This window comes from Pseudorasbora parva, chromosome 14 (assembly GCF_024679245.1).
Source record: "Pseudorasbora parva isolate DD20220531a chromosome 14, ASM2467924v1, whole genome shotgun sequence".
Classification (NCBI taxonomy): domain Eukaryota; kingdom Metazoa; phylum Chordata; class Actinopteri; order Cypriniformes; family Gobionidae; genus Pseudorasbora; species Pseudorasbora parva.
This window is the reverse complement of record NC_090185.1, coordinates 28,604,808-28,628,617: the sequence shown is the minus strand read 5'-3', so window position 1 is coordinate 28,628,617 and position 23,810 is coordinate 28,604,808. Positions and strand designations below refer to the sequence as shown.

The 23,810-nt window shown below is 40.2% G+C and overlaps 3 protein-coding genes across 4 annotated transcripts; 2 read left to right on the top strand and 1 right to left on the bottom strand.

The window, feature by feature from the left end:
• The first annotated feature begins 140 nt into the window (after positions 1-140).
• gde1 (glycerophosphodiester phosphodiesterase 1) lies at positions 141-6,000 on the top strand. 2 transcript variants are annotated; one of them, XM_067416161.1, is made up of 6 exons: positions 141-870; positions 1,395-1,570; positions 1,667-1,772; positions 3,124-3,216; positions 3,301-3,512; positions 5,134-6,000. In XM_067416161.1, the coding sequence occupies exons 1-6, from the start codon at positions 604-606 to the stop codon at positions 5,279-5,281; spliced, it is 1,002 nt and encodes a 333-aa protein (XP_067272262.1). In that variant the 5' UTR covers positions 141-603; the 3' UTR covers positions 5,282-6,000. The 2 variants fall into 2 exon arrangements, with proteins under 2 accessions (XP_067272262.1, XP_067272263.1); XM_067416162.1 differs by having other exon boundaries at positions 734-870; positions 1,343-1,570.
• A 948-nt stretch (positions 6,001-6,948) lies between these two features.
• Positions 6,949-11,226, top strand: mcrip2 (MAPK regulated corepressor interacting protein 2). The gene is made up of 5 exons (XM_067416160.1): positions 6,949-7,417; positions 7,561-7,630; positions 8,858-8,991; positions 10,459-10,560; positions 10,862-11,226. The coding sequence occupies exons 1-5, from the start codon at positions 7,363-7,365 to the stop codon at positions 10,930-10,932; spliced, it is 432 nt and encodes a 143-aa protein (XP_067272261.1). The 5' UTR covers positions 6,949-7,362; the 3' UTR covers positions 10,933-11,226.
• A 450-nt stretch (positions 11,227-11,676) lies between these two features.
• On the bottom strand, positions 11,677-23,309 carry slx4 (SLX4 structure-specific endonuclease subunit homolog (S. cerevisiae)). The gene is made up of 13 exons (XM_067416159.1): positions 22,485-23,309; positions 21,091-21,256; positions 20,753-20,977; positions 20,068-20,300; positions 19,690-19,982; positions 18,270-18,522; positions 18,114-18,196; positions 17,881-18,027; positions 17,626-17,795; positions 14,947-17,528; positions 14,729-14,828; positions 14,001-14,276; positions 11,677-12,334 (listed from the first exon to the last, which is right to left on the bottom strand). Exons 1-13 carry the CDS (start codon positions 22,897-22,899, stop codon positions 11,950-11,952), a joined length of 5,328 nt encoding a protein of 1,775 aa, XP_067272260.1. The 5' UTR covers positions 22,900-23,309; the 3' UTR covers positions 11,677-11,949.
• Positions 23,310-23,810: the final 501 nt, after the last annotated feature.

Below are 23,810 nucleotides of genomic sequence, written 5' to 3'. Positions count from 1 at the left end.
ATACGTTTTAAAATAATAATGTAAGCTTGTCAAAAAATAAATACAAATAAAATACACATACAAATAATGACATAAACAGTTGTCTTGATGTTGTCACTTTATTTATAATTTTGCAAAAATTATACTCATCAACCAAAAATAATTTACTCAAAGGGGCTTTTATGTCTTAGTCAAATTATCATTTTCTAATGCAGGAAGTGTCTACCACAGCCTCTCACAGATAGTTATTATATTAGATATCCTGTGTTCTTTATACCTAAAACATGTTACACGGAGTGTAGTTTTGTATGTCTTTAAAATCAGCAGATGCTCTTTATTGTGATGATGTAAGAAGGTCATTCGGTTCACTCGAGCTGCAGTATCGCAATGTAACGTTATTAGTGATGTCAGCAAATACATTTTCATGACGGTTGATTAATGCAAGCATGATGATTCAAAACTGAACACTCCAGTGTCGACATTTTTGATGGCACTCGCAAGGCGGATTTCATCTGAAAGCAACGACGCTTATCGATCGAGCGAGAGTCCTGCGTTCATTGATGACCGATTGATTTAGTTGCAGAAATTGCGCTTGTTTTGTAACGTTAGGTTCGTTTCCGCATCATGCTTCAGTTGGGAGATGGGCTCACACTGTTCTCTGCCGTCTTCGTCGTGGTTCTGGTGGGAACCAGAAGCGCCGTCTGGCCCACGGTGCTCACGGCCTCTCTCTACCTCTTTCTGGTGATGTTTCGGTTCCCGCAGGTGCCCTCCAGCCGGGCCAGACAGGTGCTGCGGCCCGGGTCTAGAGCGTCGTCGAGCGGCGTGTCAGCAGTGGCTCACCGCGGCGGAGGACACGACGCTCCCGAGAACACAATAGCTTCTATACGGACGGTAAGCACATCGTGCTGATTGGTTTCTGTTTAATGCTTTTAGTAGATTCTTATAATGCTTATCCTCGCGTGGCAGTATTCATTTAAAGCCACTGCACGCTTATTTTCAAAGCTGTACATAATGATATTTTACAGGCAAAGCTAGGCAAGAAAACACGTCATGAAAACCAGAACGAATAATTTTCGAGTCGGATCTTTTAAAGAATCGATTCTAGTAAATGCTTTTTAATGAATCAATTTAAAGGGATAGGCAAAAATATTTGTGCCAAATGAATGGATAAGGGGCGGGGTTAATCAATTGTCAGTATTTGAACACTTTTAATGCACTTTGACTTCTACAAATCTCTGCTTTCATGTCATTTAATACATACTATGCACATGTGATCAATATCACATGCTCAACCTCAGAAGCCCATTTCTTGCATTACACTGCGAAAGTATTGTGTTAACTTTGGTTTTCCCTTAATCTACAGATCTAAGCACTGGTTTCTTCCTCTTTCAATGACTCTAATTTGTAACTGAAAGGCAAGTGAGAACGGAGCCACGGGCGTAGAGCTGGACCTGGAGTTCACGGCGGATGGGGTTCCCATACTGATGCACGACGACACCGTGGACCGAACCACGAATGGCTCGGGACCACTGAGCAAGCTGCTCTTCTTTGAACTGCGCAAACTGGATGCAGCCGCCAAACACAGATTCAGGTTAGATGGGAAGAACGACAGACTTCTCTCAAACATAGAGTATGAATAAGCAAGTTGAAGACAGCAGGTGGTATGTTTTTGTTGGTTGCCGAGCAGTGACCGTTTCCGAGGTGAGAGGGTTCCAACACTGCAGGAGGCTGTAGAGGAATGCATCAAGCGGCAGTTGACCATCTACTTTGACGTCAAAGGCCATCCAGATGAGGTACTTTCGCAACTTACATCGCTCTGCGTGAGTCCGTTATTGGTGTGACCATTTCTGTCTTGATCCCCAGAGCTCTTACTTAGCAATTGCTTATCAGGGGTCAAGCACCAAAGGTTTTGAATGCTATAATGTCATTTTCCATTATGAAAATGCTCCTGCAATATTTAATTGTACATTTTCAAACTCCTCCTAGGCCATTGCTCTGATTTTCATGAAAATTGAAGCAGATCATCTTCAAAGCATTCTGACAAAATGGTATTCAAGATGATTGGTCAAACCGTTCTCGAATAACGAATTTTGCCCGCCAAAATGAACGTGAAGCTATATCTCCGCAACGCTTTGTATTCTGACCAAACTTGGTATGTTTTATGAAAACCATGACCTGAGGCTACTGGCATTGTTTCGGCGCAGTGCCACCTAGTGGTCAGGAGATTTTTTTTATTTTAATTTTTGCTCGTATCTTCAGAACGCTTTGGACAAAAATCACAAAACCGCAAAACCGGTCTCTTTAGATTTGGTGTAACAATACTGAATATTCCCATATTGGACATTTTGGGTATCAGCCATTTTGTCAAAAAATGCAACATTTTGCGAACACATTGGTGTATCATTACAAAACTCAGTGTGTCTTCGGCACCGTGCTTTGAAGGGACTCAAAAAGGTTTCGGGGGCAGCACCACCTTGTGGTCAAAAGTTATAACTCAATTTCCAAAAATGCTAAAAACTTTTGATTAAATTAGCCTATTGTAATGAAACTTGTCTTAATATATTCAATGGGTCATGCCGAGAATATAGAAACCAATTTTGCCATATTTGGGCGAACTTCCTGTCCGCCATTTTTATTTTATTTCAAAACATACTTTTTCGAACTCCTCCTAGAACATTCATCCGATTTTCTCCAAAATTGAATCGTATCATCTTCAGACTGTCCCGACAAAAAGTTATGGATTTGGTGTCGATAGACAAAACCGTTTTCGTATACCTCAGCAACAAATTTGAGGCATGATGCCTTGAGACTGAATGCACTTTGCATATTGACCCCAAGCTTTTCATGTCATTGTCACTTCACTTTGACCACACCACATACATTTTTTAACTGCGCCATTTATTGGTTGAAAGTGATAAACAACTAAATCGTATTATTATTGACTGTATATGATTTTCAGCCATTTTGCCTTGAAACATCTTAAAATGCCTTTAATAGCTAATTCTTGCAGTTGGTCTGAGACTCCCAGCCATGTTGGCATATCTTATCGTCTTCTTTGTGCTTGGCCCCCATAATCGTTGCTTGCAGCTATATTTGATTTAATGATTCCTGCATGTTTTCATGTATGTTATTTGTTGTCCATAGGCAGCTGCAGCACTGAAAGAATTATTTCGGAAGTATCCAGTGCTTTACAACACAAGTATCGTCTGCTCATTTGAGCCCAAAGTTATCTATAGGGTAACATAATTCAGTTTATTTGCATTTAATGGGACTTGAATTTCCTCTTGGAACATTTTTAGACTGAGATCACCTCTTTTCCAGATGCGGCAGGCGGATCCTAATGTGGTGACCGCATTGACCCATCGACCGTGGAGTCTGAGTCGTTTGGGCGACGGGACGCCGCGGTTCTCATCCGCGTGGAAACAACACTGGATGCAGGTGTTGGACGTGCTCCTCGACTGGGCTCATCATCACCTGCTGTGGAACCTGTGCGGGGTATCTGCCTTCCTGGTGCAGAAGAACTTCATCTCGCCGTGAGTCATTATCTCACTTCCAAACTGGTTATTTCAGTGCCATTTTTACACAATTATTGTAACACCATATCATAATGTGCATTACATTACCGTAAGATCTTTAACACACCTACCACAGGTCTTAAAATAAATCCTGCACATTAGTCTCAGTAAAGCAACCACTGTATGTAACCACTGACTACTGTGTGGTTCAATACAGACTAAAGCACTGACCACTATCCCTGACCACTGCTACACAACCCTAACACTTTTATTATTTTAATCATCTCTTAAATGCTACTGCTGGGACCTTCAGTGGTTTTTAGTGCTGTCAGGGTTCATATTATTGCTTATACTTATGGTTAGGGAGACATGGACTGCTTGACTTTTATTATACATTCGTGTTTTGAAAAAAATAAATTGATTTTTATCTTATTGGTGCTGAGAGATTCTGTGTTGAAAACACCTTTGATGTTCCCGGTTAAAAATGAATGTCCCTTTAAAAAAAAAAAACACCTATCTCTCGTCTTGTTATGCTATGTTATCACCAAATATTGGATTCAATCTTTTTGTCAGCTTGTTCTCTTTCAATTAGGGCATTATTTGTGTTAATATTTTGAAACTGACTGATCATAGGCCTCATTGATCTGAGGATAAAGTTCATCTGTGAAAAAGAGCCTGTAATACTCAAAATAGTTTGTGTACATAAATGTGTGTGCGGTAGGGCGAGTGCATCCACACATGCACAGGTTCGAGGCCTTTTTGCAAACACACATGTACATATGTGAACATGCTCTTGAATACTTCAATGGATGGCCATTTTTGACCAATAAAAGCTTAGATCATTAGCCTCTTTTTCACTGTCGGGCCAGTGCGAGCCAGGGCTTTCAACGGGCAGGGCTAATAGCCTCAGACCTGTAGCGCCGAGCCTAAAACCACACTACGTTTCCATCGACGGGCCAAAAGCCCCGAAGAGCTTCACTAAAACCCTCCCGTAACAGGCCTCTCTAGAACAACGTCACACAAACACATCATTTCACCGACAAATGAGTTTTATCAGAAAACGAATCGAAGAAATCACTGGAAACTAGCGAGATTGCAAAACAAACATTATAAAAGCGGCCGTTTGTTGTTTACCTAAAGATTTAAAACCCTAGCATTAATGATTTACCAGTTTTACAATATGAAGTAATATTTATCATAATTAATGAATTTCTGTCAAGACTGCACATTAGTCACACACAAATAAAGAGGTATTTATCATTATTTCATCCAAGAAAGAGGACACATACTTATTCGCGTCTGTTTCACAGTTTACATCACATTTAGAAAGAATGATAATTTCTACAAATGTTCCACCAAAAATGAATGAGGCATTTATATAGCACTTTCATACTTTACACCCAAAGCGCTTTACACTCAGCGGCTAGAGAATGCCCATAATGCTCTGTGAGAGTAGCGAGCCGAATTAATTCCCGCGTCTCGACAGAAGATGCCGTGTACAGTACAATCAAACACATATTTACATCTCACTTAATGTATAAATCTGATGAAACGTTCAAAATGTGTCCAAACTACAGCGCCATCTACAGTGTGGGAGTTTGTATTGCGCTTTGAGATGGTCATTGTGTTCTTTCATCAGGGACTACGTGCAATACTGGGCCGCCCGCGGTGTGGAGGTGGTGAGCTGGACGGTGAACACGGCTGTAGAGAAGCAGTACTGCCAGCAACTCCTGAAGATCACCTACATCACCGACAGTCTCGTAGAAGACTGTGAGCCTCACTACTGAAGCGCCACTTGTACAATCATTAGACTAGGCCTTTTATAGTTCAAACTACTCTGTTGTCCTTTACTCAAAATATAACAATATGAATCTGTATTGAATTGCTTTGATTTTGGCAGCATGCTATAGACTTCAATTTACAGGGTAACTAAGTGCTTTCATTGTGTGAAATTTACAATATGGGAGATGTAAATGTGTTCGATTGTACTGTACACACCCACTCAGGTGAGCCAAATTATGACTATCTTGTATAGTTATTATTACATCATTAATTTGATACAATTCCCATTTTAATGCCATTTATTGAAGAAGGCATTTTTTGGAGGAAAGTGAAGGAGATTAATTTAGTAAGACTGCCTTTCTTTTACGGCAACTTTATTTGTGAAAACAGCATTGAAAAAATGGCTGCGCTACAGAATATTCAGTCTAATGTATGACATTAGTTGTGTATATTGGTTGTTTCATGTTTGGAAGTTTGGTATCAATAGCTAATGAGCAGGATACTTTTAAAATAACATGTCTGTGGTTATATCTTACTTATGGGGGTTAATAGATTTATTATATAGCAATAACGATGGTCTTAATCTGAGGTCAGTTCTCTGGCAGCTATCAAATGCTAACCTAATGTTGGACACATAACTACTAAATCAGGATTACTTGAAAGTGGCATGTTTCTCAATTTTTCTGGTGCATAATACAATAAAATGAATAAATTTGTAATTAAACAGGCATTTTGAAACAGACTTTACTTTTTAAGGACTGTTGTACAATAGAACAATTGAACCTTGTTGCTATGTGACCCTGGCTAGACCACAAAACCGATTTTTGAATAAATAAGATTCCCATTGATGTATGGTTTGATAGGATAGGACAATATTTGGCTGAGATACAACTATTTGAAAATCTGAGGGTGCAAAAAAATCGAAATATTGAGAATATCGCCTTTAAAGTTGTCCAAATTAAGACCTTAGAAATGCATATTACTACTAATAATACATTTTTAATGTATTTACGGTAGTGATATCTTCATGGAACATGCTCCTTACTAATATCCTATTGATTTTTGGCATAAAAGAAATTTGATAATGTTGACAATGTATTGTTAGCTATTGCCACTAATATACCCGTGTGGCTGACTGGTTTTGTGGTCCAGGGTCACGTGTGTCTTATATAAAAGTGTTTAATGAGTGAAAGGTGTAACTTTAGTACCTGTATCGCAGATTATGGTTTAGTTAAGTACCCAAACACCGCAAGGTTCAGAGGACTGTTAATGTGTATCAAGCTATTTTTTTTTTTTTTTTACAGTCTATGGTATCGAGTAATATCATGCTGCGTGAAGCGCATCACAGCTGCGTACATTTGTGCAAACCGCTATTAATACGCGCGTTATTATGTACCGTTTAATCGATTTTTGACGTCACGAATACTCCTGTTTAGATTTTACACAAGAGCAGTCGGTTGCTTGCATGTTACACACGTGGTGTGTGTAGCACCTCATTGCAGCGCACATGTGCGCAGCCTGAAGTTAGTCGTTTTTTTAAACGCGGCTATCAGTTGAACGTTCGTCGGCATGATGCAACCCGTGTTTAGGCTGCACACACACAGCCGTGTCCACAAGGTGAGTAGGTGAAGGGTGACCCCGCTTGTACGTCGCGGGGGCGTGCCATGACGTCACGGAGGAAGGTTAGCGATCTGAACGTCCGAAATTTTTATAGTAGAGTCCAGACTGAACCAGTCCAGACCTCAGAAAGTTCCCCCCCGCAGACACACACCGCGTTCCTCGAGTTAACCCGACGCGTAATTAGGGTAAACGCTCTTAACCTTGACTGACCTTACGCCTGCTGTGGCTGCGAGTAAATACACGGCGCTTTAAGTCCGGTCGCATATGTTGGCGACTGAACGACAGATTTGCGAGCAGGATCGACGCTGCTTATTTCCAAGGTGGCTGCGCCAGGAGAGCTCCGTCCTGAAGGGGGATCGCGTGACGCTTTCTGGCGTGCATTTAATCGTGACATTCGCACTGACCGATCCGTAGACCTCGCGTGGATCCATCGTGCCGCAGGGGTTCTTCAGAAACCGTCTCTCACATGATGTACACAATAACCAGAGGTCCCAGCAAACTTGTTACACAACGGAGGACAGGTACGGCTCTGAACGGCATGCATTCTATAATATAAGCGCAATCGCCGTCACTGATCGGTAATTGAACGCTATTATGCTGAGAATAACCCACGAATGACCCTTTAATCTTCTAGAATCGTATTAACAGATATTATTTCTTGCAGGCCCCACGCAACAGATTGAGAGCAAAGCGAACGACCTGAAACAGAAGCAAAGCCACTGGCTTGCATCGGAGTGAGTAACATTTATATGCCATGAGCTCGCGATGCTCTCTTCACGCGAGTTTAGTCGCTGAGGAGAAACTTAAAGTGATTTAAAAATGCATTGGTTATAAGTTTAACACATTTAAAAGTACAAGCTGGCCTCATTTATAAACCGGGACGTCCTTTTTTATGCGTTTGCCAAATTCGCTTGTTTTTTCTAACACCGTGTGACCTTGCAAATGCAGCGCGTGCGCGCGGAGTGACGGCGTGTTTGTCTCAAGATTCCGTCGCGAGTCTATTCGTCTTCATTTCTGTAGGTTTAATAACTAACCTTTTGGAGTTATTATAATGCGAACACATGCTTGTCACACCCCCCTTATATTCCCACAAGGACGTTGTGGAGCTCCGCGTGCTGCCGCTTTCCGAGGCTAAAGTGTCACGGCATGTTTTACGACACACATTCGCGTTTGTGACCGTTCAATTTATAAACAAACAATTCATGTCGAGATTATTTTATGTTTATATAATCCACTGGCAACCAGGTTTCATAACGTGTAACCGTCACTATAGAAACGACATTGTGTAAGGAAGAAGTATTTGGCCTTAAAGGAACAGTTCACCCCTAAAATTCTTATTCGTTTTCTAACTCTCGAGTCGTTACAAACACGTATGAATATGTTGAAGAATGTAAAAGGGTTGTTGACGTGACATGGCATTTTCACTGTTTACACAAGATAAAAACGAATATAATTTGTATTGTCATTTAAAATGCAGTAAATGGTTAAACATTTCTTCATCTTACACGGACCTGTTTATATAAACTTTTCGATTTTTGAATTGTGAAATTGCACTATGGTGTGACTGTCTTAAGCATGGTTTAATAAATTACAACTTTTATAAATTAAAGATAAAAGCACAAGTGTTAATAAATACCTCAGGAGTAATTTTACAAATGTCTATTTTAGTAAATGACAATCATTCATGTTTTCTAAAAGCATAGCTAATACATTTTGTCACTCATGAATCCTGAATTTAAGTTGTCAATTCCATTGACACGTTTAATTAGTTGAAGGACCCCATTCAAGGTCATGTTAATTCTTATATATATAAATGAAAGGAATGAGAAATGAAAAAAACTGAACATAATATATTATGAATGGGGTCTGAATGTAAAATTTCAAGGATTTAAATTTTATATATGTAATTTTCAACATTAAAACCCATATTAAATCAATGGGATTTCCCTTTGTCTGTGTAGTTCACCAACGCCGAAGATTGTATTTCACCGGCTGAACGGAAAGCGGTACCACAGATCCACCTCTCCAAAAGCCGCCAACACTGCTGAAGGATTCACCCCAGCACACGAGGAGAATGTTCGATTTGTTTATGAGGGTGAGCTAGTTTTCCAGAACAGCTGTATTTTGGTAACCTTGATGTTTAAGACCTTGAGGAGGGCCAAGGTTGGGTTGTATTAGCCTAGGAAGACCTTAATGAACTTTGGAGACCAACTGGATTCAAGGCTCTGCGATTACTGGAAGTTACACTTTTGCGGCCTTAATGGTGCATATTAGATGTTTGAGCTATTGCAACAATTCTGAACCACTAGGATTGCACTTTGAGAGGTTAGTTCAGCAGAGTTTGTGTGAAGAAGGGCAGTTGTTATCTTCAGGAGGAGGGTTTTTGTCTGCAGGCCAGACTCCACCTCCACAGGCTTATGCAACAGCCCCTCAAGCGCAGGTTTATGCTCTTTTTTTTTTTTACAGTGACAGGCTAGTCAAATGAGGCTAAATACTTTTTAAAACTGCTTTACAGTCAATAGAAAAGAGTTGTATAATCTAGTAAAATCCCACAACCGGTTTAGGGAGTGTAAAGGAAGTGATCCGAATTTTTTAAATGTGTCCACCTATTTTTCTACCAAGTTCCCAATGAGAAGAGCATGTTTTTCTAGCTTTAAATTGCTCTTGGTGGAATACATGGCACTGTTTTCAGAACTACTGTGAAACATGTTTCTAAATAGGCTGTTTACAGTGTCCCTGTACTTTTGTTTGCTGAATTTTAAAAGCCATTCAGATTTAGACAAAAATAAACTGGCTGTTAAATCAGTTCTGACGCTCACTGTTGGTGCTTTCGGCTGTGGACAGGGGTCAGCATGGGCACCCTGACTGGTCTGCGATTTTGCAGCCCCATACGCAACAAACTGCGATGCGCTGTGTATTCTGACACCTTTCTATCAGAACCAGCACTAACTCATTGAGCAATTTGAGCTCCAGCAGCTCGTCTGTTTGATTGGACCACACGGGCCAGCCTTCACTCCCATGTGTATCAATGAACCTTGGCCGCCCATGACCCTGTGGCCGGTTCACCACTGTTCCTTCCTTGGACCACTTTTGATAGAAACTGACCACTGTAGACTGGGAACACCCCACAACAGCTGCAGTTTTGGAGATGCTCTGATCCAGTCGTCTAGCCATCACAATTTGGCCCTTGTCAAACTTGCTCAAATCCTTACACTTGGCCATTTTTCCTGTTTCTAACACATCAACTTTGAGGACAAAATGTTCACTTGCTGCCTAATATATCTCACCCACTAACAGGTGCTGTGATGAAGAGATAATCAGTGTTATTCACTTCACCTGATGGGTGTGTATATGTGTGTGTGTGTATATATATATATATATATATATATATATATATATATATATATATATATATATATATATATATATATATATATATATATATATATATACACATACACACACACACACACACACATACACACATAAAGGCCCCCATTATACATGATAGAATTTATGCTATGTTTACATATTTGCTGATACAATATGTTTTTAATTGCAGCTTGGCAGGAGGTGGAGCAGAAGCTCGGAGAGGGATCCCAGCCGGAGAACGGGAAAGGCCCAGTGCAGTACGCGGAGAGAAGCCCCAATCCCGGCATGAAGAGTCAGTCTATGACGTATTTATTTTCTTCAGATAGTCTCTACTTTGCTGACTTGTTCTCTCGAATCAGCCACTTGTGAAGGCCTTCAATGTTACTAGAATTTACATATTCACATTATTCAAGTAAAAATAACAATTCTGCCATTTACTCACCCATAGTTCATTCCTTTCAGGAAATTAAAAGGATATATTTTGAAGAATGTTCATGTTGGTTCCACACTATGAAAGAAAAAGTGTATATTTTGTGTGTTATTGTTTAATAAATAGCGCAATCTCAAAGAACTTACCTAAACTCTTTTGACAGATTTTGTGCCTATTGACCTCGAGGAGTGGTGGGCCCAGCGTTTCCTGGCCAACATTGTCAACCTGTCATGACCGGAGCATGATGGGGCATGAGGAGACATGGCTGAGCGGTCCTGACTGAGGCAGTGCAGGAGGAGCTCAGGTGATGATGTGAGAGAGTCACACGCGGTATGAATTCAGCCCTTCCTGTGGAACTGTTTGCCCAGCCGGACCCAGATTTCTCTCGCGCGTACACGGAAGATGATCAGAGATTTTTCTTCTGCTTGTCTTTCTTTGTTAGAATGTGAGATGTCTGTTTTTCTCTGCAGATCTTTGCAAAAAAAGTGATATTATAAAACGAACAAAAAAAGTAAAAAAATTACAAGACGTCTTTGTTCTGTCTTTTTGTTCACTGTTGGTTGCAATCTGAAATCATGGGATGAATTATTTATGGGTCATATTTATATAATTTTTATTTCTTTTAATTTGTATTTTTTTTTAAATAGTTTCTTAAGTGTGTGTGTGTGTGTGGATGGGGGGGTGGGTGGGGGGGATTGTGATACTATAATGAAAATCTTAATTTCTGCACACGTTACATACGTATTTCAAAAAAATAAAAAATCCCTTTAAATTACAGGCTAATGTCAATTGGATGAGTGCAGTTAAATGCTTGTTTGACGTGAAAATATTGTCTCAATGCAAAATTTGTTCAAATATGACCCTCAGATTTAATTTTCGTGACTTTTGTTTGAGAGGAACAGTTTAGTTCTGTAAAACGGCTGGGTAAAATTGAATTACAACAGCTGAATTGAACCAATTACTGTATAAAACATAAGACACATTAAGAAATGTATTTTAATTACATTATTCAGACATTAAATTAAATTCATTTAAAATAATATTTTCAAGTCAAATATTGTACAAAAAAAACAAACACATCAATATAAAGATGATGAAAAAAATATACAAAAAAAACGTCCTTGCACTGGAACCCGAGTGTGCGTTAGATACGTTTATCAACTACTGTTTTCTGAAAAGATGAACATTATTGTCATTCAACAAATTATTCTGAAAAGTATGTAGTTTTACCGCATTATTTTATTTCATCCCTCATGCAACTCCTCCACTGGGCTTAGCTGCTTTTGTCCTCCCTCTTCCAGCTACACGGCCACTAGTTTTCGTTTTCCCACCTCGCTTCCTGCGGGAAGAAGCTTTCTGGCCTTGTTTGGCCGTGCTGAAAGTGATGCACTGGGAGTCCAGGAAGTCTAGCAGTTTAGCAGCGCCTAACCTGATGCCCGCTGCTTTCAAGCTGGACCGCAGCTCCGCCAGGGAGAGAGGCTGGTACTGCAGCACTCGGCCGTACAGTTTTGGGTCGGATAGGATGAACCGCCGAACTGCGAGGAGTTTGTCCTTCTCGCGCACAACAGCCTGAGACGCTGTGATGCCCTCGCCGTCCGAGTCTTCGTCTTCGGACACACACAGCTCTGGGTTTGACCTGGATGAGAGAAAAGGGTTGAACAACGTTTCTTTGTAGTGTTGTGTATACAGCAGGGATGGATTAACGAGGGTTTCTGCAGGTTTAATGAAGGTAAATTTAAGACCTTTTAAAGAAAACGTAAGGAATACATTGAAGGGAACATAACATGTCAATATGTTCTCTAAATGTAAATGTCTATCTAGGAAGCACATTTGTATTAGCAACACCTCAACGTTACAAAATACAATTTCCAACAGATCTCCATAACCTTTTTACTCATTTTTTACAAAAAAAAAAGAAGCTTAAAGTCTTAGTTCACCCAAAAATGAAATGTATATAATTAACTCCTCACCCTAATGTCGTTCCACACCCGTAAGACCTCTGTTCATCTTCGGATTTTTTAGATTTAGTCCGAGAGCTTTCTAGAAATCTAGACGCACCCATGCGACAGCAAATCTAATCTGCCCGTGAGTGTCGTCTAGCAACTCTCAATACCCTTCTGAGCTGTAATCGCCAAAATCTTGCCAGGCCAATCACATCGTGTATAGAGTCGGTGGGCGGGGCCATAATGACGACGGCAGAGTTGCGTTTGCGTGCTTCTAGTAAACACAGAAACTGGTGAACGGCGGTCTTTCGAATCAGCTTTGACCGCGACTCTGGAAGACTTGGAGTTAAGCTTTTCTCTGAGAAAAGAACAAAGAACGGCACTGAAGTCATTCTTAAAAAGGGAAGATGTGTTCGGAGTTTAGCTGACCGGATACGGCGAATGTTTAATCTATCAACGAGCTCTGCTTCACCTTCGTTGCTCTGGTTGGTGTAGCGCTATCCTATCTTGTGCAGAGGGAGTTTGAAAGACAACCGTTTATCCCGCCCCTCGATTTGAGCCCTGTCTATGGTGAGTTTCCAGACCAAACATCTTGATGAGGGTCTGGCTTGTCAGGCTAAGAACTTTGTCTGTCCATTGAAAACGTTGGCACAGTATACTGTCCCTTTTATATTTAGTCCGAGAGCTTTTCTGTTCCTTCAATGAAAGTGTATGCACACTATACTGTCCATTTCCAGAAAGGGAATAAAAGCATCATCAAAGTAGTCCATATGGGACATCAGTTAGTTCATTTGAATCTCTTGAAGCATCAAAAATACATTTTGGTCCAAAAATAACAAAAACTACGACTTTATTCAACATTGTCTTCTCTTCCGTGTTTGTTTTCAATCCTCAAACAAAGATTCAAACGGTCATGAATCAGTGTATTGATTCATGATTTATATTGCGTGTCAAACTGCTGAAATCATGTGACATTGGCGATTTGAATCAAGAATCGATACGCTGATTCATGACCGTTTGAATCATTGTTTGAGGATTGTGGAACGACATTAGGGTGAGTCATTAATGACATAAATTTCATTCTTGGGTGAACTAACCCTTCAACGTTTGAGATAAGAAATCTCTTGGAAATTTTGTTAGTGATTTTATGACTAAAAGAACAACAAATATCTGCCAATGAGTTCATAAAATTTAACAAAAAAAAATCTAAATTGTGGATTAAGACTTTTTTTTAAAAGACCTGCAGAAACCCTGATTAACGCACATGCTAGACCAGAGGCGGGGCCCAGACATGGCCCATGCCCAGGGCGCGACCGCTTCATAATCCGTCCCTGTTATATAGCCGTAAAGGAGCTGTACCTCTCAGACTCCGCAGTGGAGGACGTGTTAGAGTTTTGAGAGGCTGATAAAACCTCATCATCTTCACTTGGTGGCAGTTTCATTGGGGAGACAGCAGGGGGCGCTGAAGGTTGCTTAAAGGAGAGCGGCGCAGACTGGGAGTTGGAGGCATTCGGGGGGCGTCGGGGTCCAGAGGTCTCCTCCTCAGACTCAGAGCTCTGCAGCTGGTGGGTGTACTGATGGATCTCTTTCAGCTTCAGAACCATCTGTTTCTTGGGCAGCGGACGCACACCAAACCTAGACAAAAACAACATTATGCAACTGTGTTTTTGAGCGTTTTGCTTTGGCTTTGTGAGGGAAAAGTTGCAAAACATCTGCATTTGATTCTCATTTTTGGATTTTAAATATTATAATACTTGAAAAAATGTTTTTGGTCTAAACTGGTTTCATAACACTGTCAATTAAGAAATGGCACATAGAGTTTGTTATATACATTATAAAATAATAAACACTTCAAAATTAAGACAAAGTACTTGGATAAAAATAGCTTCTGTGATGAACAGATGAATTAAAACTGGCTTCATACTTGCACTTGGTCCTGGGACCATTAAAGTTAAAGTTAGATAAAAAAGTTTGTTCTGAACATAAAAAGTTGCAACATAATGTTTCCCCCTTGGTTTAATATTTGATTTCATAACATGAATACATTTTTAAGAGTGATCGTGTCTAAATATTATTTTTCTGCTCACCTATTGAGTCTGTTTTTGAGCTCAGGTGTCTCCATATCGGAGAAACCTGGCATGGGAGTGATGGGTACCAGCGGTTCTTTATTCCTCTTTCTGCAAGCAACTGTGCGGTAAGTTAAAATATATTAAAAAAAATAATCTTGCAGAACAATGCAGAATTAAAAAAAATTGATCCAGGGAAACATAATAAACACAATAAAAAGGAGGATAAGATGTTTTACCTGGAGTCCTTAGTTCGGCAACCCTCTTGGCAGAGGGAGCTGCCAGTCTCTGAGAAAGAGGAAGTGGCGCGTCTTGTCCCTCTTCCCAATCATCCCACATGTCAGGGTCAGGTAGGCTGTGATTAAACGGACCTGGACTTGGATCAGGAGTTTTGTTACAAGCTCCAGGAGACGTGGCACGTAGGCTTGTCGTTTGTCCCTTACTCTCGAGACCTGGTGGACTGACTGTACCTTCACTGCTGTCAAGTCTTAGACTAAAGTGGGGCTTCTGGCTTGCAACCCCTCCATCCAAGCCCCAGGAGTCATCAAACGCTATAGGAGGCTCATCCATGTCACAGAACGAGTTTCCTGCAATGTCCACCACTTCAACACTTTGATTTGCATGCTCGTCTCCCACTCTTCTTCCAAACTCATCCTTGTCACAGAGTGAATTTCCCGCAATATCCACTACTTTTTCAAAACTTTGATTTGGATGCTCTTCTCCAACTTGTCTCCAAGGCTCATCCATGTCACAGAATGAGTTTCCCGCAATATCCACCACTTCTTCAACACTTTCATTTGGATGTTCATCTCTCACTCGTCTCCAAGGCTCATCCTTGTCAAAGGATGAGTTTCCCGCAATATCCACCACTTCTTCAACACTTTGATTTGGAAGTTCTTCTCCTAATTCCATTTTTTTCATCCCATCGTTCTCACTCTCTCTTGATCTTTCGGGAAGTATGTAACCGAGAGACTTCTGGGACGGACTGGAGCATCCATGCTGAAGAGAGCTACTCTGCTTCTTCTCAGGTGTTTTACTAGGGGAAGGTGAACTCAGGTGTAGCGACACTAGGCCAACTTTCCCTTCACGGGCACCAACCACAGGTGAGCCAAACGGGATGTGGCGTTGTAAAGAAGAGTCTGAATGGAGAGGAGTGCTACTTGAGGGCTGTGGAACACCCTGGGTTGGACGTCCTTTGATAGTGCCATTGTGGGAGCCATCAGAAGGGACCTGAGACAGTCTTAGATGTTGAAGTGGTCTCTTGTAAACTGGAGAGCGATCTGCATCAGTGCTAGGACACTCTTTAGAGAGACTCTGATCTGATTTAAACAAGGGCACAGGCTTCTCTTTAAGGCAGTTGCTGCTTGAAGAAGCTAAGCTAACAGGTTTCAAACCGTCTGAGACTGAGGAAGAGGAAGAAGTGGATGATTCAGAGCAAGATTTTGGGAAGAGTTGGGTTCGGCGCATGCTAATGCAGGTCTGGGCAGAGCTAGAGCGTGTGGATGGTACCGGAGTGGCTGGAATCAGCCAGGAAACCTCAGCAGAGCCATCAAACACACTTTCATTTCCATCCACAGGACTACAATGCTCTGATTGGTCAGACTTTGCTTCTGTATCAATTGTCACCTGCTTGGAAGCATTTACCTGTTTTCTGTCAGGGCCTTGGGATCCTGAATCTTTAACACTGTTTTCTGCGAGTTTAACTTTGCAAGCATAGCTTGAGTACATCTGAGGAGGTTCTGATGGAGATTTGAAAGGAGACTGAGGGCACAAAGCATATTTAGTGGTAGCTGCTTTGTCAACATCCATTTCCTCACCAGAATCATCTGAGAGAACAATGAGCTCAACCTCTTTGCTGTGTGAATTTGGAGAGGAATGAGGGTGTTCTTTTCCCAGGCAGCTTGAATTGTCTTTTCCTAGGAGAGACTTACCTTCACCTGCTGTATCTTCATCCTTATGTGGAACAGGAGATACACCAGGCATGGGAAAGGAAGTCTCACCTGACATACCTGAGCTTAGCGGAGGGCTTATAGACAAGTCAATCACCTCACTGAAACATGAAGGGCGAAACGGGGCAGGTTTGTTTCGCTGAAGTGTGTGTGGTGGCTTGTAATGTTGTTGCTGAGAGCAGGATGCTGGCGTCTGGGATGGCTCTATGTATTCGCCAATAGACTGGGAGAATAAACGGTCATAACACTTGTCTAGACTGGCATCTGGGTCTTTGTTTTCATTTGTGCTGGCATTAAATTCTGGAATCAATCTAACTCTCTCAATCTCCGGGCTGGGCTCTTTAAGTGTTTTAGTTGGACTTGTTACCATGGCAGCCTCTGTCCCATCCACGCCTTGTATGTTACTATGGCAACTGCTGGCAGACTTCTCTAAGAGGGATTCGGTCTCATTTTTCTCTATCACTTCATCCTCCTTATCATTTTCAAGAGATGCGTTTGCATCTCCCTCCTCTTCCTCAGTCGCGGTCTCCAACATCGTCTCCATCTTCCTTTGCGTCGCTGCAAACTCATAGATCTCGTCAAGCTCTTCCTCATCCACCTGGTCCTCGTTCTCTCCATCTCCTCTCTCTCCCTCCTCTTCCATGTTTCTTTCCTCTCCACCAGTCTCTTTCAAATCATCCTCTTCTTCGCTGTCCCCATGCTGCCACATTGACTGGAGCAGCTCCAGGAAGTTGCTTTCTGCCAAGTTCTGGTCTTCTTGATCCCCGAGATGAGGCTCAAGTGCTGGAAACATTTTAGATTCTCCTCTTGGGTTTTCCTCTGCGCTTCCAGAATATTCCTCACACTGCTGTTGCAGCTCAGCCAAACCAAACCTAAAACACCACAGAGATTTACTATCCACAATACACTGTTGCCTAAATTATTATTTTTTATACAGAAATAATTGTAATATACAGTTGTCATACTGACCTATCAGCAAGCTCCTGTACGTGTGGTAGCAGTGTATGTGTCAGAGGACAGTGGGCTGTGTAAAGATACTGCAGGAGGGCCAGTACTGCCTCCCCAAGCACATCGCCCAACAACACCCTCTGAGCAACAGGCATACCCTCCTCCTGAACACCAAAGCCTGAGTCATGAACCTACAAACACATGGTAACAGCTTGGTTATTCATCTGCACTTTTTTATGGTTAATATTTGTGGCGTTAGTGTAGAGATGCACCAACCATGTTGGCCAGCAGGGGGCATCGTGTGTACAGCATAAACGAGTGCGCGAAGAAGACGTCTCCACTGTCCACCTGTAACTGCACATCACTGAGTTGAGGGTTGTTGATCATACTGCTCAGATCTGATGATAGCTTTGAAACGCACGCCTGAAAAACAAACAGAGAAAAGCACTCCAGAGCCAATCACGATAAGAGTACAATAATAGGAAGAGGAAATTGAGGGAAATTCTTACTGAGGCTGTTTTGGGTGTCTTATCGTCATTTGTCTCTTTTACAAACCCACTTGAGGGAAGTTCATTCATGACACCGTCTTTATCTAAAGAACAGGGGATAGTGTGAGCCAAGTGTAATAAACAGTTTATGTTTTTGTGACACAGTCCCAGTATTACCTGAGTTGTCCCCTGCAGCCGTGTACTTTGTGTATCCATACTGGGTAAGGGTCATGCCTTCCTCTGCTAGCTCCATCAGGTCCTGCAGAGCCTGGGTGCCTGGTGTACCCGAAGAGCAGGGAGTGAGAGGACAGGTAGTCCTGCGCTGTGCTGGGCTCTGATCCAAAGGCTTTTCCTGGACCAAATCAGCCTCTGTGATCACAGCTGGAGGTTTCTTGACTGGAGTTACTTCAAGAGGCTTGACTTTTTCCCTCTGAAGAAGTAATATAAAGAAACTTTATGAAACAGCATCTGCAACTTATTAAACACAATATTCAGTGAGAAATAATATATAACAATATAATAATAGTAGAATGTGATTTGATCCATTGGGATTTGAATGAAAACTGTAAATGTTGGCAAGGAATGTAACATCAGACCAGTATAAAAAATCCTTACTGTTGGGGCCTGTAAAACGTTTTTGTGAAATTTCTAACAATAAATTAGTTTCTAAATTCCTAACTAATGATTTGTACTACATTTCATAATGTAGTAATGTTAGTTCATGTTTGTAAATGTTAATAAATTTAAATTGTTACAGTTTGCATGTTTAGGAAATGCATTAAAATATTTATAGAATCTTTTCATGAGCCATTTTTTTGACACTGCACGCTGAGGAACTGTGCACAATTAGACAAAGGGAATTTAAAGTAAATTGTGTGTATATATATAATGTTGATATTAATAAATAGCTCTCACCGAGTTATACTTTTAAATTTAAAGCTATTGTAAATTATAATGATACACATTTATAGTACTAAAACTAATTCTAACACACACACACTATTAATATTAGTAATTAATAAATAGCTCTCACAGAGTTATACTTATATACTAAATTAAAGCTATTAATGTAAACTATAATTATATAAATGTATTGTTCTGAAACAAATTATTATTAGTAAATATATATATATATATATATATATATATATATATATATATATATATATATATATATTTACATACACACACACGTCGTTGATATAAATATTAATTATTAATAATATTAATTAATAGCGGTCACCAAATTATACTTTTAAATGTAAAGCTATATTTGTAAATGATAGTTATATACATTTATTGTACTGAAATGAATTCGAACAACTATATAAATGTTGATTCATGTTTATAAAAATGCATTTTTATAATTATTACATTGAGAATAATAATAATAATAATAAATATATAAATATATATATATATATATATATATATATATATATATATATATATATATATATATATATATATATATATATATATATATATATATATATATAGTTATTTTTTATGAACAATATTTTTCTTTGGAATAATGCAAACTAAAAAAGTGTACAGTAAATGTCTAAAGTGAACTAAAGTCCAATAAATCTCTCACCTCTGGTGCAACCCATGGCTGTATGAAGTTTCTTAGTTCTGATGTGTAAAACTCTGAAACTGAGTCTGGTCCTCCTCTGTGAAGAGCACTTTTGTCCCAGAGGGGGGCGTGAGGATGGAGAGGAAGTGCGGAGGGAGATAAGGTGGGTGTTGGTGGAGAGGGGGGTCTGGAACGGAGCAGAAGAGATGAAACCCGCTCCTGTAGACGGTCCAGTGCTGTCTGAGGGTCCTGGATGAGGAGTAGTGGTGGGTGGACAGGAGATGCTCCCTTCCTTCTCTTTCCACGGCCCTTACCTGAAAGAGAACAGGAATGAAATTCTATGTGTAATAATTACCAGCAATTTTATTGCATACGTTTAACTGAAAAAAGTGAGTTTACCTGCACCGGGTCTCCACTGTAAGGCAGGAGCTGCTGTTGCTGGAGGGCTGGAGAGCTGAGCCAGTATCTCTCTTTCTTTTACTATCTCTCGCTCCTTCTCCATTTCCTGCTCTATTAGAGAGCGGGACAGAGCCAGCGCCATCATGGTGTCCTCGTCCAACTTCTGGGCTTTCCTCCTGGTTTTCTTTTTCACTGGCACACCATCCCTCCTTGTTGCGCCACCTACTTGTCGGCTGAAGAACACAGAACATTTAATACAATATGAAGATCTACTGGGGACAATTTTTATTATTGTGGTGTGAAGCAGGGCTAGGCCGAGAGCTGTGGGAGCATATCTATCAAAAGTGGTCCAAGGAAGGAACAGTGGTGAACCGGCTACAGGGTCATAGGCGGCCAAGGTTCATTGATACACATGGGAGTGAAGGCTGGCCCGTGTGGTCCAATCAAACAGACGAGCGGCTGGAGCTCAAATTGCTCAATGAGTTAGTGCTGGTTCTGATAGAAAGGTGTCAGAATACACAGCGCATCGCGGTTTGTAGCGTATGGGGCTGCATAGCCGCAGACCAGTCAGGGTGTCCATGCTATCCCCTTCTGAGAGATTTGTTTAAAAAAATAAAATCCCACAATAAAGGAAAAAAAAGTTGAATGTGTTATAAAGTCAAGAAGTGGACAGCAGCAGACTTACGGCTGGTCGGTGGTGTGGCTCACTGTCTCAGTAGCTTGTCTCCTCAGAGCTTCAAGGAGATCATTAGGCTTCACACCCATATCAGTTGAGCAACGCTTTAGGTGAACAGACCGGCTTTTTTCTGATTTAAAACTCTTTCCGCAAATTGGACACTCTGGGACCCGTGGTCTAGGCTGGGAATGATGGGATGCAGATGGAGCGCTGCTCTCACTGACATCCAGACATCTGCAGAGCAGGAGAAAGAGCCAAAAGCCAAATGTGAAACTCACCCCACATTATTTGTGCAACAGATATGAATGATGTTAAATAATCTAGTGTATGATGAGGTGGTAATGCACCTGTTGATGTGCTGAGTGCGTAGCGGTGGACTCATGCTGGACAGATCTTTCTGACAGAGCTGGCAGAAGAACAACCCTGCCTCTTCCACGCTCCCAGCAGCCCGAGCCTCGCGATCCATCTCCTGCTGAAGCTGAAGAGCCAGGGCTTCGTCTCCACTCACATCTTCTGCAGGACAACAGGAACAAACACTTTTGACAACTCATTGATTATGCAAAAGCCATAAAAAAATTCTGATAGACAATGTTTTACGAATTGTGTCAATTTTGGTTGAAATGTAGCAATTATGTTGTTTTGCACCACATACCACAATTGTCCAGTAGAAGTATGTAATTGTTATGGACTTATGATTTAATTTTTAAATGTTAACGTTACTATTTTTAATGATTTTTAAGAGTACCTTATGCTCATCAAGCCTGCATTTTTATTTGACCAAAAATAGAGAAGAAAAAAACCTGTAGTATTATAAAATAATATTATTACAATTTAAAGTAATGGTTTTCTATTTTAATATTCTTTAAAATATAATTTATTTCTGTGAAGCAAAGCTGAATTTTCAGCATCCTTCAGTGTCACATGATCCTTCAGAAATCATGAATATGCTGATTTATTATCAATAATGAAAACAGTTGTGCTGCTTTTTTTATAACGTGAAATTTTTCAGGATTGTTTGATGAAAAAAAGAATTTATTAAAAATAGAAATCTTTTGTAACAATATACACTACCGTTCAAAAGTTTGGGGTTTTGAAAGAAATTCAGCTATTTTTATTCAGCAAGGATATATATATATATATATAGATAGTGATAATAAAGATTTATATTTTGAATAAATGCTGGGGGGGGTTTTATTCACCAAAGAATCCTGAAAATAAAAAGCAGCACAACAGTTTTCAGCATCAATAATAAATAATATTAGAATGATTTCTGAAGGATCATGTGACACTGAAGACTGGAGTAATGATGCTGAAATTTAAGCTTTGATCACAGGAATAATTTAAATTTTTTAATATATTAAAAAAGAAAACCATTACATCAAATTGTAATAATATTAATTTCACAACATTTGTACACACACAACAAAAGTACATTTTTTCTGTACTTTTGATGAAATAAATCAAGGTTTAATAAGCATAAGAGATTTCACATAACAACAAAAAAATAGTAATGTTTCCAAAATTACACACCAGCCCAAGCAAACCAAAAATACTAAATGGAAATTGAATACTGAGGTCTGTAAAACATACAGAAATTATCCAGTTAAATTAACTTTTAACCTAATCATCTACACATCATACTATGATTGTCAAAGTAAGTTCATGTGCTTATGAAAATGAATTGAAAGGCTTGGGTGGGTGACTCCAGGGTCTGTAAAGATTGAAAACCCCTGCTCTATACCTGTGTGCTGGATCCCAGCAGTGGTGGGACAGTGTTCCTCAGACTCTGTGTTTGATGGTTGATTGGTCTCTGTATGTAGGAGTCTCTCTGGACTGTCTCTCTTAAACTGCTGCATTCTGCGGATCACGGCATCTTTGACCTTCCCTGTGCCAGACCCATCAGGGACGGGCTGGGGAGCATCGCCGGATACTACAGCCTGCTGAGACCTGTTGATGTTACTCTTTATTTCAGTCTTAGCAGCATCTTTAGTCTTCTTCCTCCTCTTAGGGGGATTTCTTCTAGAAGACGGGGAGGATGGGCCCTCATCCTTAACTGCTGATCTTTTCTCATCTCCAGATGCTCCTGCTCCTTTCCTCCTCACTCTTTTAAGGAGACGAGAGCAGAGGTCGGTGAAGTCCTGATCCGAGTCGTCCATGATGAGCCAATCACACACATGATCTGTCACATCAGTTGTTATATGAATCCATGTTTATGGATTAGTAAACATCATTTGAATCTTTATATTGTGGGTGAAACGCACGAAGCTACATCAAGTTTGTCCATTTAAAAGAGCGTTGATTTGTATGTGATTAAATACATTATTTACATTTGTTTACATTACACCATTCGAGCCTTTTAGGCTAGTTGTATCAGTTAACGTACTTTTATCACGATTTATTTCATAACAACTTGAATACAGACCGTTGGCAAGACGCACTTCATTATGTCCTTAATACAGATGATTTAATGTCGTAAAACGACGGTTTTCTTGTCAAATGTGCTGCAGTGGACGTTTGTGTTGTTCAAAGTACTGTCCACAACCGCCGCGCGCCGCCGTCTACAGTTCCGGTGACGTTCAGTACGCAATGACGCATTGCGTCGATTGCGAAACAATCATGTGATATAACCATAACTTACGAAAGCGTGAAATTCCTTAAAATTTAACTGTAATTTATCATATTAGACTAAGTATTTATGTATTTAAAACTTTTGAATATGCTAGTAGTTTAATAAATAACGGACGCAACAGTCTAACGTTATAGTCAGAGTAGCCAGTATACAATGCCAATTCCAGTTTTTGATCATCGGTAAGATTTTTAATGTTTTAAGAAGTCTCTTCTGCTCACCGAGGCTGAATTGACTTGATTAAAAACACACACACACACACACACACACACACACACACACACACACACAAGTTATATTGTGACATTTTAAAATGATTTCTATTTGAATATTTTTAGATATGTCATTTATCCCTGTGGGTTTCAGCATTACTACTCCTGTCTTCAGTGTCACATAATCCTTTAGAAATCATTCTGATATGATGGTTTGCTGCTCAATAAA